The sequence below is a fragment of the Chelmon rostratus genome, chromosome 17, assembly GCF_017976325.1.
Source record: "Chelmon rostratus isolate fCheRos1 chromosome 17, fCheRos1.pri, whole genome shotgun sequence".
NCBI lineage: Eukaryota > Metazoa > Chordata > Actinopteri > Chaetodontiformes > Chaetodontidae > Chelmon > Chelmon rostratus.
In genome coordinates, this window is record NC_055674.1 from 13,092,286 (window position 1) to 13,109,971 (window position 17,686).

At 42.0% G+C, this 17,686-nt stretch overlaps 3 protein-coding genes across 3 annotated transcripts; all 3 read left to right on the forward strand.

Annotated features, from left to right (window-relative positions):
* The first annotated feature begins 710 nt into the window (after positions 1–710).
* Positions 711–4,004, forward strand: LOC121620425 (zona pellucida sperm-binding protein 3-like). Its single transcript, XM_041956464.1, has 10 exons — positions 711–1,073; positions 1,144–1,259; positions 1,345–1,448; positions 1,516–1,690; positions 2,576–2,693; positions 2,772–2,854; positions 2,931–3,100; positions 3,310–3,471; positions 3,636–3,737; positions 3,829–4,004. The coding sequence occupies exons 1-10, from the start codon at positions 711–713 to the stop codon at positions 4,002–4,004; spliced, it is 1,569 nt and encodes a 522-aa protein (XP_041812398.1).
* A 1,235-nt stretch (positions 4,005–5,239) lies between these two features.
* Positions 5,240–7,749, forward strand: LOC121621384 (zona pellucida sperm-binding protein 3-like). The gene is made up of 8 exons (XM_041957824.1): positions 5,240–5,626; positions 5,746–5,861; positions 5,944–6,032; positions 6,107–6,284; positions 6,442–6,559; positions 6,665–6,750; positions 7,136–7,248; positions 7,603–7,749. Exons 1-8 carry the CDS (start codon positions 5,240–5,242, stop codon positions 7,659–7,661), a joined length of 1,146 nt encoding a protein of 381 aa, XP_041813758.1. The 3' UTR covers positions 7,662–7,749.
* A 1,979-nt stretch (positions 7,750–9,728) lies between these two features.
* On the forward strand, positions 9,729–17,633 carry LOC121621463 (sterile alpha motif domain-containing protein 9-like). The gene is made up of 5 exons (XM_041957939.1): positions 9,729–9,819; positions 11,183–11,244; positions 11,382–11,445; positions 11,532–11,572; positions 12,294–17,633. Exons 4-5 carry the CDS (start codon positions 11,548–11,550, stop codon positions 16,925–16,927), a joined length of 4,659 nt encoding a protein of 1,552 aa, XP_041813873.1. The 5' UTR covers positions 9,729–9,819; positions 11,183–11,244; positions 11,382–11,445; positions 11,532–11,547; the 3' UTR covers positions 16,928–17,633.
* The last annotated feature ends 53 nt before the right edge of the window (positions 17,634–17,686 follow it).

A 17,686-nucleotide genomic window follows, 5' to 3' on the forward strand; every position in this document is an offset into this window, starting at 1 on the left:
GTTCTTCTAGCAGAGAAAACAGAGCTCTTTGTAATACAATTCAACTCATATGAACAAAAAAAGAAAATGAAAGGAAAAAGAACAAGAGATAAATGGATAAGTGCATAGCTCAGCAAATGTGCTGACACCATCAGTACAACATTCATAGGATTTATTGCAGGATTGTTCTGTTGGATTCTTTAAATTGTACAAATGGGCCTGGCCACGCTGTGTCTTTGTGCAGTTCATGGTTCCTGGTGCTGCGATGACAGTGAGGACAGACAAACGTGATCCACATGTAAACACAGGTTTTAGCTCTCAAACTGCTTGACATGTCTATTCAGTCACAGACAAGCACAAGTAAATGGCTGAATATAAGTTCAAGACATCTGTATTAGTAATGTTTTTTTTTTCTAACTTCATACAGACTTCCTGAGTTTTTATTTCACAGAAACAGAACCAGATAACAATAAATTCAAAAACTACCAAAGAGTGGGAAAACACAAGGATTTTCACCCTCACTTTGCTTTGGAAAAACACACCGTCAATCAGGCTTTTGAGTCTCAGTTGGCGGCTGATTAGCAGAAGATCAGCCTCAGGTGTGCGGCGCTGCAGTCATGAAGCTGATTGCATAAAGTTTAAATGCTACCCTGCTCAGACCTGTTTGTTGCCTGGTGGCTCAGACGAGAGCTTTTACATTCAGAACCAGTTTGCTGTTTCGAGTTATATTCATGGAGAGCTTGTATTTGTGGGTTAACCTCCTTGCTGGACTCTTGCTGTCAGGAATCTGTGTGAGATCGTCTTTTGCTTTTCCACCCAAACATCACACACAACATGCTTCAAGACCTCAGATCACCAAACACCCGGCGCACAAGGCTGAGGGCCGAGTGCAGGTGAACACCGTCAGAGTGACCTGCCATCCAGACTCGTTGGAGGTTGTGATCAAAGCTGACTTGTTTGGATTTGGAGCTCCTGTTAACGGTGACGAGTTGCGCCTTGGAGTGGAGCACAATGACTTCTGCAGAGCAACGGTGTCTTCAAGAGACGTGTACAGAATCATTGTTGGACTAACAGACTGCGGCACCAAACACTGGGTACGTTAATTTATCGTAACACTCATTATACACTAGAATTTGTAGTTCTAAACATGTCTACTCTCTACAGATGACTGAAGACTCGCTGGTCTACACGAACCTCCTCATATTTTCTCCTATGGCCTCTCCAGATGGGCTGATTCGACTGGATGAGGCTGTAATTCCAATTGAGTGTCATTATGAAAGGTCTTCCTGCCTTTTTATAACGCTCTTCTTTAATGATCTGTAGGCAATGTCTCACTTACTAAAATGCTCGGTTGCTGTTTCATAGGAAGTACAGTTTATCCAGTTCTCCACTCATGCCTACCTGGATCCCCTTCATGTCTACTCAGGCTGCAGTGGAAACATTGGACTTTGACTTGAGAGTTATGACAAGTGAGTTTCATTCACTTGTTTTTTTGTTGTTTTTTTTCCTGTGCTTACTATTTTGATTTTTGTGCAGACGACTGGCTTTATGAAAGAAGCTCTAATGTGTTCTACGTCGGTGAGCCCATCAGCATCGAGGCCTCCGTCAGAGTTGGACACCACATGGGGCTGCGAGTATTTGTGAGCAGCTGTGTGGCCACTCTTTACCCAGATATATACTCTGTTCCCAGATACATCTTTGTTGAAAATGGGTAAGTGCTTGAAACACTTGAAGGCTCTAACTTGGAAGTTAAAGGATGACTTTCGTTTTTTACAACCTGGACCTTATTTCTAGCATTAAATATGACCATTTACTCACCCAGACAACTTTGGTGGCATTTGGAGTCGTTTTGAAGAAATTAGCCCCAGAGGAGAGGCGCGTATATCCGTATAATGCGAGTACTCGGGGCACCAATGCGTAGCCTCTATAAATGCATAATCTGCGGCGAAACTCATTCATATTCCAACATTTTGTTATGATATGCTGGTGCTATTCCCCTCTGAGCCCGTGGTGGCATGTTATCAACATCCAGCGTCTCTAGGCAACCATCTCTGACGTGGATGATGGAATTTCCAAAGCAGCCAGCCACAACACACGTGGTGTTCAGAAATGACATCAGCTTTTGTCCACATGAGTCAATGATCCAGGGTTGAATGTTCAAATGCATTTTAATTTTAGTTTAAAGGTAGCTTAACCACACAAGCCACAGACAGCTGCCACTGCTACTCTGCTAGGCTAGTTTCTTTTTTAGCAATGATTTCATTACAAAGGAAATGGGGGTCAGGGGTGGAAAGACGCTCGTTGTGACGAGCTGCATGTTTTTTTGTTTTTCCAAATATGAAGTTAAATGCATTTTCACGTTGAAGGGCAGACTAGCAGCTACTAGCATAACACATCTGACTGTGTAATCAAACTGTAGGTGCTCAAGTTGCATTGTGGGTAATGTTTGCAGAATGGAGTAAAATGAATGATCTCTTCTGAATCAGTTTTGATCCCTTTAAAACTCGAGTACAGTAATATAGCAGTGCAGTGATAAATCTGTAGTGTACTCTTCAGGCAAATGCACAGAAGTGACTTTTTTTACTCTCCTTCATAGGTGCTTGGTTGACTCCCAGCTTCCAGGTTCAAAGTCTCACTTCTTACCCAGGACACAGGATGACAAGCTCCACTTGGTCATTGATGCCTTTAGGTTTCATAATGAGGACAGAGGGGAGGTGAGGCTGTCCTGCAGCTGACTTAAGTCATAATTGCACATGTGCAGTTCTTCATACTTGCCTTTTCTTTTCTTACAGCTCTACGTCACATGTCACTTGAATGCTGTACCAGTAAACGATGCCGAGGCACCAAACAAGGCGTGCACTCTCATAAATGGAAGGCAAGTGTGACCCACTCTGCAAAGTGTCAAATTGCACTCGATATAAAAAGTTAATGGGGAAATGTGTCCTTTTCAGATGGAGGTCAGCTGATGATAATGACTACTTATGTGGCCACTGTCAAAACCTAAATGACCTTGGCCAAACCCACAACAAGCCCAGCAGCGTTGGCAAGTTTGCTCCTCGTGGGTTTGGGAAGCCGGCTGATTCCGAAACCTCCTGGAGGAGCGGACTGAAGACCAATAAAGGTAGAGTTTCTCATTCAAGGTAGGTCAGCTTACAACAAAAAGGTGTCATCCATCAGCTGGTCTTGTGTATCCAGAGTTGCATCACCTGCAACCAAGACCAGCCAATTTTAAACAAGGAATTCAGTTCATGTTTTTCACCGTTAGATGTCAGGCTTCACACGTGGGTTTGGGCTTTTAACTTTAAAGCTGCATCATGCTTGTCTGTTTAGTGTGGGAACAGGAGGCAAGAGTGGGTCCAATGCTGGTTTTGCCAGGCATGCAGAGAAGTGGGCCCATACCTGTGGAAGAGCTTCCTCCTGTTCTCAATAAAATCAGCAGACCTGCACTGTATGGCAGCCAGTGGAGGAGTGGAGTGAACGACAGAGGAGTTGGTAAGGGTTGAACTTTAAGTCAGAAGAACAAGGCGATTATCTTTGCCAATTTAAATCCTCTTCTGGCCACTATGATTTCGACTAAAGAACTTTCTGCCCAGAAAAGTGATTGAAAAAGGTTCAGCGAAGACAGATCTTGATGCTAAATTGTGTATTTATCCTAGATCTGCAGAAAGGACTGCTTCCATCCACAGCAGACCAGGTGGAGCTTCAGACTGTCGCTTCTGAACAGAATAAAGACGTTGAAAGTGGCACAGACCTCAAAGGTGAAGTGAGAAGAAATTTTAATGTTTAACAGTTTTTTTTTATTTTTTAAAAAAAAAAAAGCTGTTTCTCTAATTCCAGACGGAGATGCAGAAAGTCGCGTTGCCGCTCCTGTGGTCGCCTCGAACTCGAAGGCGGCAGCAGCGGTGGCCAACAACAGCACAGCGGCCCTCGGTGACGTCAGGCCCACTGCTCAGTTCACTGTGAACGTGACAAGTGCAACTGCTACACAATCTGCCCTTTCAGATACAAATGACCCAAAGAGATAATAAACAATTTAAACTACACGTGTTTGCTTTTTGACTACATTTGGGTCAACTGTCTTAATGACTGTAAAAGAGAAGTCTGCAGCATAAAAACTAGCTGCTTCTCTGGCAAAGTGGGTGTTGAAGAAGGGATTAAAACAGGTGTCCTTAATCCATGTCAGGATGTTGTTTTCACACTAGAAAAGCAACAAAGTACTCAATGCAGGCATTACTTACATGTATACTAAATACTTTTTTATAATGTACTTTTCTGATGGGGAAGAAATGGTGCAAAACTAAGACAAAAGATTTACATCTTAAACATTATGTCAACTGAACTTTGGACCTTCTGATGTCGCATGTACTGTGATGTCATTTCTATCCTCCAGAGCGGCAGCAAAATGTGCCACCTTACCTTTTTGTTTTTCTAGAGGTGTTTCACCATCAGTGCAATATGTTTTTCCAGCTGTAGTTTCCTGTTTCCACTCAACCGTTTTCAGTATGCTGAGTAAACTCTGCTGTCCATACTCATCCTGCTTCGAATTAAGTATTTGGGACACACCTAGTGGTCGTAGCTATTTTCCACTATGACTGTTCTGGAAGCAGATACAGGAGGAACACCAGAAGCCAAAGCTGCACAACAAACCCAACTGTCTGCAAGAAATGTGGTTCAGTAAAAACAATACATACAACAATACATTAACTTCCCTGTCTGCTTCCACCTGCTGTGCAAACACTGCAGGAATCCACAGGACCGCTCAGCAGTGGTACAAGGGGCAATATGAATATGTGGCTAACTGTTAGCATATTTGTCTCCTTAGAGATGTTCTTGTGCTTGATGTGGCCTCAATCCTGCTGGTCCTGGCCTTGTTCCTGACTGATTTCTGGACTAGATTTGAAGATTTTGATTAGTAGTCAAATCTGTGTGAGGGTAAGTTTGTCTAACATGATGAGTCAGGCCAAACCACTCAGGTTTATTATCAATAACAGAAACTAAATGAGGAGCTATAGTACAGCTGCATGAAAGATCTCCTAAGAAAATCAGACTAATTTTCTATACTGCGGGCCAATCATATGCATGTGTGTGATCAGACAATCAGTAATTGCTCCCAGCTGGGCTCTCTTTGTGATTTGATTGGTCTGAACTGGGAAGTGTTTGAGACACTGGGAGGATCTTCTCCTCTGCACTGTTTGAATCCTCAGCGTCTCACTGTAAATACAGTCTAATTTGGACTTTCCTGTTGTGAGAACTGAGCACGATGTTGATCGTAGCTCAATCGGCCTCTCTGGTGCTTCTGCTTTCGGTTGCTTTTGGTGTCACAGATGCCATTCGATCTTTAAAAGATGGCCCCATGATCGACGATGAAGGGAGGCAGTATAAATCTATGACATTAAGATTCGATGAGGAAGACGTGAGCGGACCACAACTCAGTGACAGATCCACTGTCCACGTACAGTGCACAGAAACGTCCATGATCATTGTGGTAAGGGCTGACCTGTATAAAAATGGCCGCCTTGTGTCTCCTGGAGAGCTTTTTCTGGGAGAAGCCGAGCACTGGCAGAGCAGTCAGTGCCGAGCTGTTGCTGCCGGTGACACAGAGTACGTCATTGAAGCTGGACTGCAAGACTGTGGCTCCAAATTAACCGTAAGTTGTTGATGCCTGATAGTATCACACTGGTGGATTAACCTGTGGCCCCTTTGAGTGAAAGTCTTGTCTTGCTGTCTTTCAGAAAGATTTTCATCTGCTTTTATGTTCACCTCTAGATATCTGAGGACTCTGTGATCTACTCAAACAAGCTGGTGATCTCACCTGCTGCCAATTACCATGGCATTACAAGAATGAGCCATGATGTAGTTCCTGTTTCCTGCCACTATCAAAGGTGACCTTTCTTGCAGGACGAGGACATGTTTCAGTGTTTTAGACTCCTTCATGTTGGCTGACGGGTTAACTCTCTGGGACAGGACACACTTGGTGAGCAGTGACGCTCAGCTTTCTGCTTCTGCACAGTCTCCAGCGGAGCACTCTGCTTTCTCCCTGAAACTGATGAGCGGTAAGTGTGCACTCTCTTGGCTCTAATGGCTTTTCTTTCGGTGTGCATGTAGTGACGTTTGTGTTTTCATGCAGATGACTGGACAAGTGAGATGTTCTCCACTGCCTTCTACCTCGGAGACCTCCTGCACCTCGAGGCATCTTACACTGCTCCTGATTCAGGACAAAGACGACTCTTCATCGATAGCTGTGTCGCCACTCTGTCGCCTGATGCTACATCAGTCCCCAGATACTACTTCATTGAAAACCATGGGTAAGAGTAGCTCAGTATACAGCATGAAACAAACTGACTTAATTGTTGAGTGAGTGGGCCTGTTAATATCAGGATCCACAGTAAATTAACTGCTAACACAAACTCCTGTAACTGAACTGTTGGCCTTTGCCATGCATGAGAAATTGATGTATGTCAGGTGCCTCACTGACGCAAAAGAGGGAGGATCAAACGCTCTGTTCCAGCCCAGAACGAGGGCTTATTCGCTTCAGCTGCAGCTCGATGCTTTCCTGTTTCGCCACGATTCGAGGAACTCTGTGAGTCACTGATAACCTATAACCTGCATGATTTAAAATGTTTGGAAATGCTTCAAGGTTGTATAATGACATTTCTGTGATCTCCTCCTGTATTTCTTTTATTAGGTATTTATCACTTGCCATCTGAAAGCTACTCCTAAATTGTGGGAAAGTAGCCTGGTCAACAAGGCCTGCAATTATGTACATTCAAGGTGATTTATTCCTTTTCTTTTGTAGCTCCTTACTTTACCATACAAAGCCCTGTACAGTTAAGCCTGCACTGTAGGCATTTATATGCTGACTCAGGATTACTGCAGATGACAATGCCCAGCCCTGAAGACCAAATCTGTTTTAATCAAAGGCTGATATTTGTTGCAAAATTAAACATCAACTATGTTAACAAGTTTTGTAAAACTAAAGTAACTAAGAGTTCCCAAAACAATTTTTAGATTTACAGATTATCTGCAGAGAAACCATGAACTGCAGGCAAATATTATGCTAAATCACAACTAGAGTATGTCTACTGCAAGTACATTAATAGCCAGATAGTCAAACTGCACAGCTTTCATAATTAGTTCTATATACTTTTCTCATCAGATGGAAAAATGTGGATGGGAGTAATAATGTGTGTCGATGTTGTGACACTAACTGTTACAAAAGTTCTCCCAAATGGAACGACAAGACAAATCTGAGACATCTGATCCGTGAAGGTAAGCTGTTGTTCCTGACTGTAGATCAGGCATGTCAAACTGATTCCATAAAGGGCCATGTGGCTGCAGGTTTTCGTTCCAACCAAGGAGGAGCACACCAGGCCAACCAATCAACATCAAGGGATCACTTAGTTATCAGCTGAAGACTGAGATCAGCTGATTAATTGATTCCAGCCTGGTGTGCTCCTCCTTGGTTGGAACAAAAACCTGCAGCCACACGGCCCTTAATGGAATCAGTTTGACATGCCTGCTGTAGATCCTCCTACTGAGTTTCATAACAAGCAGACACCTGTTATTTTTGTGCAAACATCCCAAAGAAATGCTCTCCTATTAACAGTTTGATTAATGTTTCAGATATCATGGCTTGTGGCACTGTAACTCTTGGACCTCTGATGATTTTCCCCAGCAAGTAGGCAAAGAACAAAAATCTGGACAATAAACAGTCAATATTTCAATCACATCATTTTAATTTTCTTGGCATGGTGACATTAAAAATCAGCTTTTCTGATGGTCAGTTTCAATACTGAGTAAGTTCTTTGTGGCCTTTTCAATAATTGCATTACATGTAATTCAATATAAGAGCAGACTAGTCTACAATGGCAAGAAATCCGGTCTTAACTTCTATTAACATACTTGGCAGTGGAGTATTTAAAAAAACTAGTCCTTTTTATATCGAAAGTTTATACCAGAAATAGGTGCTGGTAGGTAATGTGTCTGCCTCCGCTGGAATGCAATATATTACAATCGTGTGTTCACTGCCCTCCGGTGGTCATAGTGAAGAACTGCAATACTAAATTAGAATGTTCAATCAATTTTATACATATTGAATATTAGTGTGGTTCTTGCTATAAAATGCTAAAGTGCTTCTTGCTATAAACCAGGCATCTCAAACCGGTTCCATAAAGGGCCGCGTGGCTGCAAGTTTTCATTCCAACCAAGGAGGAACACACCAGGCTGGAATCAATTAATCAGCTGATCTCAGTCTTCAGCTGATAACTAAGTGATCCCTTGATGTTGATTGGTTGGCCTGATGTGCTCCTCCTGGGTTGGAATGAAAACCTGCAGCCTAACCAAAATCACTTGGTTTACTTTAATGAGTGTGCTGCCCTCTTGCGGTGACGTTGAGTAAGTACAACTGCACTCTAGTAGCATCAAGCTAGACATAATAGCACAGGGATACTTCCGGTTTTAACATTCAAAATAAAACTTCCATTAACAGCTGTAGTTACGCGCTTTGACATATCGGAGGGCAGTGTATATTCAGGATTACAATTATAAAACCCAAGTGGGTCTGATTACTCACAGGTTCACCTGAATAGCAGTTATCCCAGATGTATGTCGTGTGATGAAGACAAGTTATGTCGGCAACGACTGACACTGGTATGAATTTAGCTTCTCACAGCAGAAAAGACATAAGAACAACTCAAAAGTGCCACATATACTGATGATTGTTTGTGATACTGAAAGCATAATAAATAGTAAATATTCATAAAAATTGAGGTGAAAGGTAGTATATCCGCCCCTGCTTCCAGTCAGTCAGAACTTAAGAAGCCTTGGGTGAGAGGCGCAAGTCCAGCTGCACTGGATTCAACCTTCCTTCGATAACCATGACCTGACAACTGAATCTTCATTTGTTAACCGCGTTTGCAATCAAAATGTATTTCCTCACTGTGGCCACTAGATGGCAGTGAACACTCATAAGTTCTCACTCAATTGTTCAGACCTGGTAGTTGAAGCAAGACGTCCACCTGTCAAGGCGGACAACACTATAAAAAATACTTCCGGCGATAACTTCCAAAATAAAAGTCAATATACATACTGTTTATCACTACATCTGACAGGCGACCGCATGATTTAAGCTTTGTATGCCACCAACGTTAATTGAGGTTGAGCCTGGAAATAACTGCATTCAGAACAAATTAAAAAAACATTTTTGAAAAGTTAAACTGAAGGTAGCAGAATGGAAAGATGGGGTTTCCTCCTCAGTGGTTCAACTGACACTACAGACTTAATGGATTTTTTTTTTCATTGACATTGCATTTGACAGCTGATAAATATGGATAAGTGCATAGAAACGGAGGTAAATGGATTGTTAAACGATCGGTTCCAAGTTTCTCTGGCCAACAACAAACTGTAGAGCATCATAATGAGACGACTGACTGTATGTTGCAGACTGAGGAGACGCAGCTCCGCATAAGCATGTCACTTCAGTTTCTGTTAATTCAACTTCTGCCAACCGAGGAGTCTGATATGCATCTCATGTGTCTGCAATTATTATGATCAGAGTACTTTCCCTCTATACATAAATGCTGTTACTATTAGTTAAATCGAGCAGTTACTAATTAGTTTCCAGAAAAACGACGAGTCCGTAGTGGGAGAAATTACAAAGGCATCTAAATTATTGAAATGGTTAAGTTTCCATGAGGGAGTGGCAACAGAGCGGGTGACAAAGGAGGCTGCTGTTTTGTTTTTGGGAGAGGCAGCAACACCAGGAGGAGCGCAGCACAGACCCACAGAGGCATGAAGGAAGTGGGCTGTTGAACGCAGTCTGCAAGCGACATCACAGCACTGGTGAGAGTTATTCGTTATATAACCTCTGAATCTTAAATAACAATCTAAAAACCCTGTTGTGGATTTGTTTAATGTAAGTGGATTACTGGAGGCTACAGATGTAGAAGCTAAATGAGGCTATTGGGATGATACATTTAGATAATCACAAACAAATAAATAGCGGGTTTCCTGAAGTTCATACTATTATATTCTATATATTATATACTATATTGGTTCGTGCACTTTCTTCTATTACATTCTCTGAGGCTGGAAGTAGTATTTAAAGACTTGTTCAGATGGTTAGTGTGTTACATTTTCCTGGAAAGTAAGTGAAACTGCTTCGCATTTTGTTCACACAGTGACTTTAAATGCTGGTACCGAAAACAAAATTTGTCATAGAAAACAAAACGTGACCTGAAAAAAGGAAATACGGCCTCTGAAACAAACAAAGAGAGAAAGTCTCTTCTTTCTATTTCCGCGGTCTGTTTCTATCAGTGTTTTAGGTTTCGATTCTCTGTAACTGATCCGGACTAAGAGGAGGGGTTTGAGGTTTGAGGGGAGCAAGGAGAGAGTCATCTTCATACAATCTTTCAGTCTGCACGGCACTCCACCTGAACCTGCCGTCCAGGACCTCTGACGTCACCACGCACCTAGGGCCGTGGCATCCTCGCGCTCACCTGAGACTGCCGTTCTCTCGTTACTATGCAGATTATATGGAAATATCTCTCCTTACCCCTCCCCTCAAAGCCCTCCTTGAAAGTAGAAAACCACAGACACTGAATAGAAACTGTCCTCAAAAAAATGTTGGTGAAAAAAAGACTGAAGAGAAACGTCAGAGGATTGTCTTTGAAAAAACACCACAATGCAAAGCACATAAATAATAATATATATATATTTTTAACCTGTCTTTCAGTATAACTTTTTCAGTTTCAGCTTTTCAGTTCAGCTTTAGATTTCAGTGTCCTATTTAATTCCCCAGAAATGTTAAATCACTGTCCAGGCTCCACGGGACGCCTCTTGTCTCGCCAGGGCTGCAGTTAAATGCAGTATTACCGTATCTCAGTTCTGTCGTAGCAGGGCTGTTTCTTGTGAAACTAGATAGACTTATATGGCTCAGGAAGAGACACACCCAAGTGAAGCCTTAACCAGAGCATTATCTAAGTAATTCAGACATTCAGTCAAACACACCAAAGTATTCTTTAAGATGGTTAAGACGTGCACCGTTTAACAGTCAGTGTAAATTAGGCAGACTTTTTTGTTACCAGTAAATAATTGAATACTTTGTTTTGTCTTGCTGTGTCACGGGGAAGTAAGTGACTAATCCATCTCATGTTTTGTTTTTACTGGCTTCAATACTGATTTAAGAATTTTCATATTTTTGCAGAAAGCCATTTTCATTGCACCACCGTTTCTTCGGCTGCTAGGTTCTGTCTCAACTGTCTCTTGGTGAGTACATTTCCAGCATAACCAAGCATGATTGCCTTCAGACATGCAGAACGAACAAAACTGACAAAAAACTGATTTTAAAAACGCATCCAGTGTTAAGAAGTGAAGGTGTGTTAACGCTGCTTTGTCACCAACAGAGACACAGAAAGCCTGAACACTCATTAACAGTGATGCAGGTGGTCTAGTCTTGTGCTCCACATGGTAAGAGTGATCTTTGGTCTAGTGTGCATGTGCATGTCTAGTTACAATAATACAGATATTTAAGTTTGGTCTTTTACTGTCCTTAGAAACAACCATAACAAAATGGAAAGCGGCTCTTCGGAGGCAGGTGAGTATGAAATGCTGCATATCACTGTAGTTTAGCAGAAATATGGCCATGGTTTGGTGCCATTAGGAATCAGTGACAATTCAATTCTTCTGTGTCCAAAAGTTGTCAAATAATATTGATTAAACAAAGTAGCCATTGCTAATATAGTTTGTTTCACATGTCAATGTAAAGCCATCACGATGCATGTTTGTTTGTTTTTATCATTCTCATAAAAATAGAGAACAATTCAGAATAACTGACAGTAAAATAGTTGGCGGGTCAGTTCACCCAAATCACACAAGAACAAAAATCTCAAATGCAGCTAACTTAAAACTTTAGTAGATATGTTGCCAGATAGTGGATTTACACACTAATTTGGGTGAAGTAACCCTTTAAACCAAACAGCTACTTTTTAATACAAAACAACTTATACATCAGTAAAACCTGCTCACATTTAGCTTTCTAACCTTCCTTGTTCTCAAATTAGGAGGAATATAATGAAAATCATGTGTCTAATGAAAGTAACCAACAATGTGCCCAATTATGACGGTTTAGTATTGACACACAAAGATGTGGATCTAAAACTAAACTAGTTTTTACTGCAGCGCTTTAGCACTGTGTGTGTTGCAACAGAATTACGACCTGTAGTTACAGACGTTCTTCACAGTGAGATGCTCAAAGATACATTAAACTGCTTTTTTATGACCCTTTTATGACTTGACTTGAACATTTTCTTCTACAGGGTGGCGTGATCTGTCCTGTGACAGATGGACAGAGATTCATGTGAGCGCCTGGTTGAGATTCATTGGAATGAAAGACAAGTACGTTACAAAACTGGAAGAGGAGGAGGTGACAGGGCCAGTTCTCACAACTCTACAGAGCGAATACCTCAGCACCACAATTGGAATGAGAAGTGGCCAAATTGAACACCTACTGAAGAAAAGAGATGAGCTTTTACTGTCAGAACAGAAGAAACAGAAAAAAGGAAGTGATTTAAGTAGTGAAGGTGGAGGTGACATGAGAGAAAAGGTGTTACATCTAGGACAGGAACCGAACCCCCCTTCACAACAACCTGCTGACCCAGCAGAAAGGGAGGATATTCCTGTGGAGTGCAATGACAGCTCAGCGTCTGCAGGAGCACCTTTATCTTTCTGTGACTATCAGAACTTTGACCAGCCTGAAACAAACTGCAGATATGTCAAACACAATGTGCTACTTCCAGAGACAGGAATTGAAAACATGATGATTCCATGTCATGAATACAAGTCTCTAGAGACCGCGCACAAACTCGACTCAAAAAAGCTACAATCAAAAGTAGGAAGTGAGGTGTTAAGATTTGCGTGTGCATGCATGAACATGCGAACCAATGGGACGATCCATTTTGGGATTATGGATAAAATTAAAGGCAAACATAAGCATGGTGAAATAATAGGAGTGCCTGTCGGGAGTCTACATGATTATGTTGACGCACTAGACTACATTGAAAGATGCTTCAAAGATTCAAATCAACAATGCGATGCCAGGAAGTGCATAAGGAACCCCCGATTCGTTGAGGTCTTTGACAAGGAAGCTACAGAGAAAACATGGGTCATTGAATATGATGTCGTCCCAAAAGCAAGCATTGTGAAAGGCAAGCTTTACTCTGTCGGTGTCCCGAAATTCTCTGAGAAGGCCAACAAAGTCATCTATGAAAAGAAAGTTGCTTATTACAGAGTAGGAGCTAACACACCACAAATCACTGATGACAACCTCGTTCATTTCATTCAACAACTGAGCGAGAAAGACCAACAGAGAGAAGAGGCAGAATGTTCACGCAGTCAAACAACTGTTGAGTGTGTAGAGGATCAAAGCAGGAAACTTTCCATCCTCTTAACATGCGGGAAAACACACATGGACAACTCTCTGTTCTACATCATAGTGACCAACAAATTTCAGCCCGAGCATCTCGGCAGCATAAGCTTCCTTTTTCACATGAATCTATTCTGTGTGTTTGATTTTGACCCTGATTCAAAAACGTCTGGTCTTTGTGGTAAATATAAGGAGCAGAAGGTTGTAACCCTCCACTTTCTTGAAAACTATGCAAATAATGATGGGCTGAAAACTGCCGAATTCGTTAACAATTTGCAGCTGTTTGAGAGAACAAGCTGGATCTTCTGCAACGGGAGAAAAGACTTCCCTGGTGGCGAGGAAACCTGTGATGAAAAAACCTGGATCAAAACGAGAAAGAAGAAACTGAAAAAGGCAGTGTCCGTCATCTGCAATGACATCCTTCCCAGGAGTTCATTTGTAGTCCTCTTCCTGCTCATGTCTGACGTTGAGCAGCCACTTGTTGATACGTTTCATGAATTCTATGCAGAGATGAATGGACTTGATTTTTTGGCAGTCATATCAGAGTCAAAGGAAAACTACAAAAAGTGGTCAAGTCTTGCCAAGGCGTCTTGTGACACGTCTTCACTCAAAGACATCAGCATTGTTGAAATGCCACTGACTCACGTGGATGCCACTGTCCAAAGCATTCAGCTCTCGAAGAATCAACCCACGAGAACACTGCCAGTCTTAAATGGAGGAGTGTGCTTCCTAAAGTCCGTTGAAGAGGCCATGCTGGATTCTTTGGAAGTCATCAGTGTTGACCAGTGTGATGATACAAAGCTGGAGGTCATGAGTGAGGACGAAATCCAACAAATTGAGAGCTACTTCTATCGAGGTGGAAAGATAGACTGGATCAATTTCTGGCTCGCTGACAAACACAGATGTGGAAATATCATACAGAGGGATGCCTTTAACGAAGCAAGCACAATCCTGGACAAGATGGCACATCTTACCAAAGCCATACGTCCCATTGAGAGCGTGAACATATACCATCATCCTGGCAGTGGTGGAAGCACAGTGGCACGACAGATCCTGTGGAGTTGGAGAAAAAAAGTACGATGTGCAGTTGTTAAGCAGTGTAAGGAAATCACAACTGTGTGTGAGCATGCAGTGAGACTGAGAGAACATGACGAGAAAGACAAAAACAACTGTCTGCCAGTGCTCTTGCTCTTGGAGGACCGCAATGCAGATTACATATATGATCTCAGACGGGAGCTTGGAAATGTCATTGCGATCAAAAAAATAAGTCCCTCTGTGTTGTGCTTTATCCTCCTCATCTGCAACAGGTCGAATGATCCGGGAAGAATGTGCAAAGCATCACCTTCTCAAACAGTAGCAGTCACACATAAGCTTTCAAGTGTAGAGAAGCAGTTGTTCTCAAAAAAGCACGAGCAACTCAAGCTGCAGTTTGAACCAGACTTCATCCTCACGTTTGTGCTGCTGAGTGAAGGGTTCGAGCCGAGTTACATTGAAAATTTTGTGAAAAACCTCCTGGATAAGATTGATCATTCGTCACCTACCACTCGCCTCATCAGATTTGTGGCTCTCTTGAACAGCTATGTTGGAGATTCATACCTGTCAGTATCACACTGCGAGGCCTCTCTTGGCATGGCCACCCATGTGGACAGAGCTCGGTACCATGCATTTGTGGATCACCTCAGTGAGGAAGCTAGGCTTATTTTCATCCACCTCAAAGAGGGTTCGACACATATCTCATCAATACGGATTATTCACACGCTGGTGGCAAAGGAAATTCTGAGTCAGCTGTCCGCAAATTTGCCTCAGAGTGATATTGCCATGGATCTCATCAATGACAAAGTACTCATCAGTCATAGGTTTGGCAGAGATGAGTTCCTGAAGTTCATCAGAGCTCTTTTCATCAGACGCAACAAGAAGAGCAGAGGAGACCCTGTAGACACAACTTTTTCACCCCTTATTGAGCATGTCAGCACCGAAGGAGGCGGTGTTCAGAAGGCTGTTGATCTCATGAAAGCTGCCCACATAGCTTTGGGAAAAGATCCGTACGTGGCGCAACAGCTTGCCCGGCTGCTTTACACAAATTTGAGATTTGAAGAAGCCCTAGAATGGGCAGAGGAAGCAAAATCTCTTCTTCCATATGATACATTTGTCCTTGACACCCTTGGACAAGTTTACAAGTGGTGGTTTTACCACTTGTATGACACCCTTGAGGAGAAAGAACCATCCCCTGAAAGGGCAGTTGAAATCATAAGCACTGCACTCAAAGGAATTTCTGCCTTTCGGGCCTCAGAGAAAACACCAAAGAAAGAGACCGTCAGCCTCAACAGTTCATACCAGGGGGAAGTAGATGTTGGCTGCAGGCTGCTGAAATTTCTGTCAGGAGTAGATGTTTTTTTAAACAGTACTGGCAAATCAGAGTTGATGCAGTACTTGTTAACAGACTACATCCCAGCAGAGGTCAAACAGCCCTGGCAGAGGTTTCATCAGCAGTTGAAAGGATTACAGAGGAGCTTGGGCCACGCGCTTGAGTGCATTTCTGAAGACCTCAGCTACTTTCAAACTGACATCAGCGAAGAGGTCGAAGAGCTTGATGCAAGAGATCCAGAACAAGTATACAATCCTAGAGAATGGCTGACAAGGAAGAGTGCTGTATATGCTGGATTTTTTTGCGATACATCAGATGAGAGTGACCAAGGAGAAGAAAGCAACAGTGCTGACATCAGTTCACCTGAGAAGCTTTCTGCATTCCAGAGACAGATGAGGACCTATAAGCTTGGTGGAGGAAATTTTACATCCATCCTTTCATTACTTTATGACAAGAACCCGCAGAGGGCAGGAAAAAAACTTGAGACAATAATTGGCATGTACCCAGAAAACCTGACGAGGAATTGCTTGGACCAGAAAGAACTTGCAAACTATATCATTTGCCAGATAGCTCTGAACTGTACTCTACCTGGGTCCTTAAAGCTCATGTCCCTTGAAAAGCTTCAAGATCTCAGCAAGAGATTTATTACAAAGGGGAGAAACATGTCAACAGCAAGTGCTCTCTTCCTTCTTTCCCTTCTGTTTTGGCCTGAGACGAGAAATGAGCTCAATACTGCTGATACTCAGATCTTTTTATCAGCCATCGATGCACTTCAGAAACTCTGCTGGCAAAAAAGCCAAGATGCTTCTCAGAGGAAAAGTAAAATCATGACCCACTTCTTTCTGGCAAAGGCAAAAGGTCTCAACAAGATTGTCCACAGAACTGCCATCGAGAAGCAGATTAAAGGGACTCTAAGTGAAAGAAAACTGAAATGGCTTGGAGGGGAAGTATGGAAAACCAAGGAGGTTGTGCAGCTACTGCAACGCGTTGAAGGATGGACAGAAAACGGAGACTTGTTTGTGAAAGGGGGAACCAGAGACAACAAGATTAGGGTCTTTCCTCGTTATTCTGCCTCCTTGCCTAATGGAAATGAAAATGTCACCTTCTACCTTGGCTTTTCATTTGATGGAGTGCTTGCCTTTGACATCCGAGTAATGGAATAATGTTCCCAATCAGCAAATAATCAGTCATACACTGCAGTGGTCATTGTATAATCCTGAGCTACAAAAGCTGAGGCAGACCTTTGTTTCATATAACACATAAAAACAAATGAGGAGAAATGAAAATTCTAGAGACTTTTCAAAAAGAAAGGCCAGACTGAGGATGAAGATTGAAAAAAATGGGTCCCATATTTAAATGGACTATTAGACAGCTCTTACATGTAAATATGTTCTGCTATACTGTATATTCAAGGATGCTTCCAGTGACACAGCTTTCACTGGGATATGACTCTCAAACAGCACTACTGGTGGATCTAGCTGGTGGTGAAACTAAGAAGCACAATTTTTTCTCCAATTCAGAACAAAAGATTAAGAGCGGAACCTTGCACTGATGTAATGGAAGTATGTTTAGTATTAATGTTTTTTGTTTTTACATAGTATTTACACATTACCATGTTAGTTCAACAGTTTTATGTATTTGGAATGATCTGATAAGTGTAACTGAATTGCAACAGAAACAAACAGAAAGTCTGCCTCATGTTTCTATGTAATAAAAACCAGACAGTTTCAGGATGAGACTGCAAATGTTAGATTTTAAGATAATTTGAGGCAATACAGTTGTACAGATTATGTGAATATTGATGGAAGCCATATTTCATACTATCTCACAAGAATTTTGTATTTTTTTATGAATAAATATTTGATAACATTTTTCCTCTAATTACTTCATTTCTATTCATTCTATAATTAGATCTCAAAATC

Coding starts and splice junctions, on each gene's coding strand:
- LOC121620425 (XM_041956464.1), top strand. CDS start 711: ATGGAGAGCTTGTATTTGTGGGTTAACCTCCTTGCTGGACTCTTGCTG. Junction 1,260..1,344: donor ATTGAGTGTCATTATGAAAG/GTCTTCCTGCCT, acceptor GCTGTTTCATAG/GAAGTACAGTTTATCCAGTT. Junction 3,738..3,828: donor AAGTGGCACAGACCTCAAAG/GTGAAGTGAGAA, acceptor ACGGAGATGCAG/AAAGTCGCGTTGCCGCTCCT.
- LOC121621384 (XM_041957824.1), top strand. CDS start 5,240: ATGTTGATCGTAGCTCAATCGGCCTCTCTGGTGCTTCTGCTTTCGGTT. Junction 5,862..5,943: donor GTTTCCTGCCACTATCAAAG/GTGACCTTTCTT, acceptor TCTCTGGGACAG/GACACACTTGGTGAGCAGTG. Junction 6,751..7,135: donor TGCAATTATGTACATTCAAG/GTGATTTATTCC, acceptor TTTTCTCATCAG/ATGGAAAAATGTGGATGGGA.
- LOC121621463 (XM_041957939.1), top strand. CDS start 11,548: ATGGAAAGCGGCTCTTCGGAGGCAG. Junction 11,573..12,293: donor AAGCGGCTCTTCGGAGGCAG/GTGAGTATGAAA, acceptor TTTCTTCTACAG/GGTGGCGTGATCTGTCCTGT.